The 7,298-nt window shown below is 38.0% G+C and overlaps 1 protein-coding gene across 1 annotated transcript; it reads left to right on the forward strand.

The window, feature by feature from the left end:
• The first annotated feature begins 254 nt into the window (after positions 1–254).
• AKIRIN2 (akirin 2) lies at positions 255–6,260 on the forward strand. The gene is made up of 5 exons (XM_010077923.1): positions 255–277; positions 635–778; positions 1,366–1,515; positions 5,187–5,258; positions 5,578–6,260. Exons 1-5 carry the CDS (start codon positions 262–264, stop codon positions 5,586–5,588), a joined length of 393 nt encoding a protein of 130 aa, XP_010076225.1. The 5' UTR covers positions 255–261; the 3' UTR covers positions 5,589–6,260.
• The last annotated feature ends 1,038 nt before the right edge of the window (positions 6,261–7,298 follow it).

The raw sequence follows: 7,298 nt of genomic DNA on the forward strand, positions 1-7,298 counted from the left end.
TCTTAGTGGAAGCCGATCCTATAGGGAAATCTTTTTTGAAAGTAAGAATTCTCATAAGAGGGAGGCTTTGGAGGTCTCTTTCTGGGAAGGTCTCCTGTAAAAAAATAAAATTATTTTTTTTCTTTAATATTTTACCCAGCCAGAGGATGTGCAGTGAGGGCACTGATGTACCCAAGAGCTTTTTGGTATGTGGAATTGCACACAGGATTGGTAGTTTTATTGCAAGGATTACTTGCAGATTAAGTGTATGAAGGGAAGACGATGAGTACCAGTAGAAGTTCTGTTGCCTAATTTTTATCCATGTTTATTGTATAGTTGATAGTTCCTAAATTTTAATCTTATGCTGTGTATTTTTTTTAGGAATACTCTGGCACCAATACCTGATCTTAACTAACAACATCTTTGCTAGTGTTTTCCTGGTGAAAACACTCTGGAGTTACCTTTCTTCTAGTTGATTTTGATGTGTGTGTGTCTTAGGTAAAATACGGTGGGTTTTGCAGGACATGTTTTAAGAGTCTAGCTTTTGTCATTTGTTAATTAGCTGCAGTGTTTGGTGTTTGAGTGGAAATAAAGGTAAGTGAAATGCTGAAATGTAATTATTTTAGGCTTATTTTTGAAATTGTTTTTCTTTTAGAACAAATTCTGTACAACATAAAACAGGAGTACAAACGCATGCAGAAGAGGAGACACTTAGAAAATAGCTTCCAGCAGACAGATCCTTGTTGTTCTACTGATGCACAGCCACATGCATTTCTCCTTACTGGACCAGCTTTGCCAGGTACTCAGAAAATTCTGTTTAACTCTGCCATGTGTTCTTAGTCTCTGTTTGCATAAATAATTTTCCTTAGTAGTTATCTGATGGTTTATGACACCTTCTCAACAGTTAGTGTTGCTTTTTTTGGCAATACTAGCATTGATCTGGAAGATTGTAGCTTCTCATTTTAAGAATTGGTAGGACACAAAGCTTTCATTATTTTCATGAGATCATCTGGTGTGCCCTGCCACTGATACTGTAATAGGCCTTTGCAAAGCAGCTGTCTTTGCAAAAATATATTGTACTGAAACTTTTATGTAAAATATAATAAAATTTGTAAATCACAACTGACATGTAAATGGCATTCACAGTGTGTGTGTAACACTCTTGGTGTTTTGATACCTGTGCATATGGTCCGATGTAGATGTCTTCCTTTTGAGTGTCTGATTTTACTTTAATAGTAATTAGAAGTGTTCAAATGGCAGAGAGAGGCTTCTCCAAATGTTCTGTAAAGTTCCTTTAATGTAAACGCTGTGAAGAAAATTGATTTTCAAAATGGTTCTGAACTGCTTGTAAGTGTAAACTGGTAATGCCCGAATATTTCATCTTAGGTACTTCATCTGCAGCATCATCACCATTGAAAAAAGAGCAGCCTCTGTTTACTCTCAGACAAGTTGGAATGATCTGTGAACGTTTGCTGAAAGAACGTGAAGAGAAAATCCGTGAAGAGTATGAAGAAATTTTGACCACAAAACTTGCAGGTATATGATAGTTTAAAATAATGTGTTAGGGTGAGTTTGAGAGCTTAAAACTTTGTGTTATGCTGTATTTTTTTCTGACCTAATCCGATTAAGGAATGAGATTACATACAGGACAGAAAAAATGATGTGTAGTCTCTTTGATAGGTTTTTTTCTTCTCTGCTGCCTTGGATAGAAACTATGACTCTTGGGTATCACTAATCAATGGAAACAGTGGTTTTATTTCAGATAGAGCTTTCTCTTGCTATCATGCCTGAATTGATAATTTCCTCTTTTTTTTTTTTTCTTTTTGCCAGAAAGACTTTCTATTCTACTGGCTTAAGAGCTCTTTGTGAAGGATTTCTTTTTTTCCTGCTTGGGAACTGACTTCCTTTTTGTGGAATTTGGCTAGATGACAGTACTTAAGATTTCCTTTTCTCTTCCCAGCACTGCTGCCAGTGGTGTTTGGTATCTGCCTGAGCATCAGTAGTTCAGCTGCATTTCTGATGCTCTGTGCTGGATTGTTGTATTCCACACCATTCAGCTGATATTTTTTGGCATCTGATGCCAACTTAACTTTCCGTAAGGATCATGTTAATGTTGGCATTGTAAATATGACCTTTCTTTAGTTGTTCAATCCTCTACTTCTAGGCATCTTGCTAGCATTTGAGCACCTAAATTCTGGTGCATTCAGAGGTAGGTGCCTTCACAGTATGACTCGGGAGTCTAATTTAGTATTTAGTGTGATGACAAGGGATGTCCGAGTGTACTCTGCAGCAGACCTGCTTTTGCAGTATCCACGGCTATTCCGCTTCCCACCTGAAAACACATCAGAATTCAAGTTTGCCGATCTCTTCAGGTGTGGGAACTCTACAGGCATACCCATGCAGAAAGTTGCCAGACTTGTGTCAGGCTCGTGGGTTGCTTGTAACAGTATTGTCTCTGCACCTGAGCCTCTGTTCACGTTCTGTGCTTGCTGATCTGCCATTGCTGTGTAAGAAATTGCTATAGTTAAGTCTCTCCTAAATCTACATCTATTTACAGCTAAAATTAGAGCCCTAAATACTTCTGTTCCTTTGGGCCTAATGTTCCATTTCTATATTTTCAGTTTTAACCTGCTTCAGATTGATGAATTGGGACTCTGTTTCTTTCTTCTAATTTATGCATGTTCAGAATTGAGTAATTTCTTGCATTCTCTTAAATGCATTTCGGTTAGCAGTGATCATAAGAACCATTTGAAGAATAGATAGGTTTACATTTGTTCCAGATACTTTCTGAGTACAAACTTGTAGTTCTTTACAAGCAAGAACCATTCTAGCAAGTTCCTTACATGTGTTCCATCTGTCAGTCCCAAAGGGAAAATTTTTTTTTGGGGGGGTTGTGTTTTACAGTGAGATGAGTTAGGTTTACTTGTTCTTAAGATGGTGGTCACCAAAAGAGCTATTAGAAAGATCGTGTCACTGTATCCCATATATCAAGCCAACAACACATTTTCAGCATTCTATGAGAATTTAGAGACTGCCAAAAGAATTTAGAAGTTCCTTACATAGAAGGCCAGTTATGTTTTTCTGCTGACAGAAAGATTATATCCTTTTCTAAACTTTGTACGGTAAGGTGATACTTGTTCTTACACTTCCACTGATTTCACGAGTTTGTAACTGGAAATTCTGTAATAAATCCAATTGAATAGCTTCTTTCAAGTGACTGAACGGAATGTTTGGGTCTCAGATATTTTCCTCATTCTTTTCTGAATCACAGTTTTCTTGTAGGTAGTTAGATACTGCCTTTTTTTTTTTTTTATCCTGTGTTCTTTGTGAGCAGAGTTGCCTTTCATGCGGAGTGAGTGTTTGATAAATGGACAACTCAGATCTCTGATGCCCTGATTTCCCCTCCTGCCTCTGTTACCTGAAGCCGCTGTGTTAGCATGAACTTGGCTTTGCAAGATCCTTTGCAGATGTTAAAACCAGAGTGTGAGGGGCGAGGTGAATAGCTTTAAAGGTTTTCTAGAATCTGTGAAAAACAGCTTTTTATAGTAAAGGTCAAGTTGTAGAGTGTAAATGATGTTTGTATTTGTGTCGTTTAGCTACCTTTTGACTTCAATAGTTAGAACATATATCACAGGGATGCCAGTAGTATAAATATCTTTACAAGCCTTCACAAATTTTCAAACAGTTCATTCTAGGTTGCTTTTACCTTTGGATTGCTTAACTTGCCGAATCTGAATGCCACAAGAAAGAGGATTTTTAGTAACCATGGATTCTTTAAATTTCCAAAGCCATAGTTTTAACAAAAATTATGGTACGAATCAGCTGTGTCTGTTGACTTAAACCTTTAAAGAAGAACGCGTGCAAGTTGGTTGCTGGCCTTTAATACATACTTTTAGGAAAAGTTCTAGTTGCTGTTATTTTTGGAAATGGTTTCTGGGCAACAGATCCTTCAATCTTTGTGTTACTTTGTTGTTTGGCTAAGATCCTTGCTGAAAAGCCATCAGTCAGAACTGTATTGAAACAGAGGGTCCTGCGTGTGGACAGAGGGGAACTAGCTGCTGTGACCCTGGGCCCATCAGTCGGGTCAGGTCCATAGTTTGGGCGGCTGCTGCACTACTTGCTGATTACTGATACCCTGTTTACTTCGAAGGTGAAGCTCATCCCTGCAAGAGGATGGGGACTTTAATGGGGCAAACCTGTGGGACTAGGAACCACTACAAATCTAACTGCATTTTTGGTTGAAGATTGCCTTCTTTGACCTTGCCCTTTTCTCAGAACACCCCACATTGCTGCACATGTATTTTTCCACAAGGGAGGAAGGGGAATGGAGAGGAGCGGCATCTGGTAGATATTACTCTCCTTGTTCAATTTCCTAATTCTGAAAGGTGATATCCTGCTGATGAGTGCAATATTAAAACTGAATAAAACTTGCAAATGCATTTGTGTGTATGTGTGAATAGAGAGAATAATCTTTCTGGGAAATAACAATGCTTAGTTCAAAGCCAAATTAATACATTTGATATCTAAATTTAATTTCAGATTACACAGTAGCTGTTTTCATGAAGTCCACAGTCAGCTATATGTCTCCTATTGTGGCTACTTTTGTGATTGGAATTAGTTAAGTGTTAGTCACTTAGCATTTCATCCTTTTAGTTTGTCGTTTGCTTTTGATTTTCTGGTGGTCACCAAAAAGAACTGCTAACTCCCTAGCAAGTCCCTTTCCTGTACTTCTGTGTTTCCTTTTCATTAAATTGATTTTCTTACATCTGGTAGCAATAGGAGCAGAGAGGTTACGTTTCCAACCCTAGCACTGACCTTAATGCCATGTGCTTAACTACTCTGCCCCCATTACAGATCTGTGAAAAGGGCACACTTGACTACTTCAAAATATGGTGTCTGACGCTGAGCAGGTGTTGGGTATATTGAGGTCTTCGTGTATGTACAGCATAATTATCTTTGAGCATATTACTGTCTTTCCCATTGTGGAAGTTTGTAAGGGAAAGCTGTTTAATTCAGGGGATATATGCTGCAGTGTTGTTGCTGGGGATGAAAAGGAAATGGCAGCTATGAACAGTGTCACTTAAAAATACTGATAGTGGATGTGTGTTTAATTTATATGATTTGTACGTATAAAAAAGTAGCCTTGAATATTTTTCATCTGGAGTTAAATGTAATAGACTGACACTTCTAATGCTTCATGCTTGCAGAACAATATGATGCATTTGTGAAGTTCACGCATGATCAAATCATGCGACGATATGGAGAACAGCCTGCCAGTTGTAAGTATCTGTTTCTTCTGATGCCTATAGCAGCATTAAATTACTGAATGTTTAATAATTTAAGTGGCCATTGATTGTTGTTAAGCTTCAGCTAAGCCCGAAGTGAATGTACTTCAAACTGGTAATTTGGAAGACTTGAGGCTGAAAGCAAGATACAAGATAAAACATATTGTTTGTTTAAAACATCTCAAACTGTCTCCTGTAACATGCTGGGTTTTTATTTTTGAAATAGGTTTTGATATTGCCATAACAGCTTTGTGATAGAGCTGGTATTTGTTAACTCCATCATTAACTCTTGGTTTTTTTTTTCTCTTTACAGATGTTTCATGAATCACACTTTCTGCATATGTGGGCTGCCCTATACACCCTGTTTTATTGTTGCAAGCTGTCCCAGTAAAGACTTGCAGCAATGCCATATTTTTTCCCCCTGTGAACACAGGTTATTTCAAGCTTTTGTCAGTGGCAACCACTCTTATGCAGCAACTGGTTTTGGAGTGCTCCCTGATGTCAGTACCACCTGGATGTGGACCTTTGCTACCTGTAATAATACCAGTGGCCTCATTTGCTGTATCATTACAATTTGGCTTCTTATGTTAATAAGTTTGAAAAAGTAAAGGGTTAAAGCTGATGTTCTAGAAGTTGCCCTTCACTGGTTGTGTAAATAAAAATGTAGAATGACACTTCTGACTGAAGTTAGTGTGGTTTTCATAACTGTGCACTACAACAAAGCTGTAATCACAGTTAAGTTAGAATGTAATCCCAGGACAATTTTAAGCAAATAGCCCACAGTACTGCCTGTGAAATAGTGAAGGAGGGCATTTCTGTATTCCATGACTTTTTTGGGGGTTAAGAATGGGTTTATATGATTTCTCATTTTTGTAGTTTTTATTTATTCTATCAGTCTTTAACAAATGTTTATTGCTGCAATTTTTCAGTGTATCATTGTTTTACTGCCCTTGTAGTACTGGAATTTAGTTGGAAGAATAAAACATTTACTTCTAATCTGTTTGGTTTTAATATACAGGTGGAACTTTTTGCTGTGTATGAATAAACCTAAATCTGAGTGTTTAAATGAAAACTTTATTTACTAGCAATAGTGGGTGGCTCAAAATTTTAGACCAGGAGGAGGTGGATGAGAATCTTGGGTAATTCTTCCGAGGTGAAGAGATCTTCTTAGATTGGCTGTATTGTTTCCTGTTGTGGAAGCATGTATGTTACAGAACTGACAAGAAACTGTTGGTTTAACCTGCTGCAGCTGACTCAAACAGCTGTGCTCATCTTCCTTCAGATTTAAATGACACATCAAAGGAAATGTGTTCATAAGATGGAGCAGATGCTTGCACCACAAGCTGGAATTACATAGTTACTGGAAGAGCCAAAGGTGTGTAATCTTTGTGCTCAGGGTTGAGGAGTTTGTTGTTGGATGCATGCCGGTGTTTCCAGACTGCTGTACTGGTGCTGGCTGCTGCTGTCTGTGCAATTCTGAGTCTGTGTGAATTACTGAAGATTTACTACATGGCAAGTGGAGATCTGTGTGCTGTGGGTAGACGTACTGCTTACCAAGTGACTTGGGTTATCTCCTTTGGGGACTTTAAAGCAGTTTCAAAGTAATCCTTTGATTGTGAATCGTTGTCTTCTCTAATTTACTGTCAGCTTCTGGTTAAGTGGAAGCCTGTTGTCTAACAGATCTTTGTACTGGTTTAATTAATGGAAGAGTTTTAGTTGAAATATAATTGAAACTTCAGGTGGTAGAGACACGCATTTTTTGGCTCATGCTGCTGCTTATTTCAGAAAAGCCATGTGATGAGCTCTGGTTCTTGGTGAACTTTCTTTCACTTAGTAGTGAGATTACAGGTCCAGAATTAGGCACAGTGTCAGAGTATTTTCTGTTCGCTCTCCTGAAACCTAAATATTTTAGATTCTTTTGACTATTCAGAATCTCAGAAATGGGAAATCTCTGCTGGGCTCCTCTTTCAGGTCCTCTGTTACTGAAGCTAAAGGTAAAACTATGACGGGCTGTAATTTCCGTTGTCAGCCTCA

Source organism: Pterocles gutturalis, unplaced genomic scaffold (assembly GCF_000699245.1).
Source record: "Pterocles gutturalis isolate BGI_N339 unplaced genomic scaffold, ASM69924v1 scaffold19013, whole genome shotgun sequence".
Lineage (NCBI taxonomy): Eukaryota > Metazoa > Chordata > Aves > Pterocliformes > Pteroclidae > Pterocles > Pterocles gutturalis.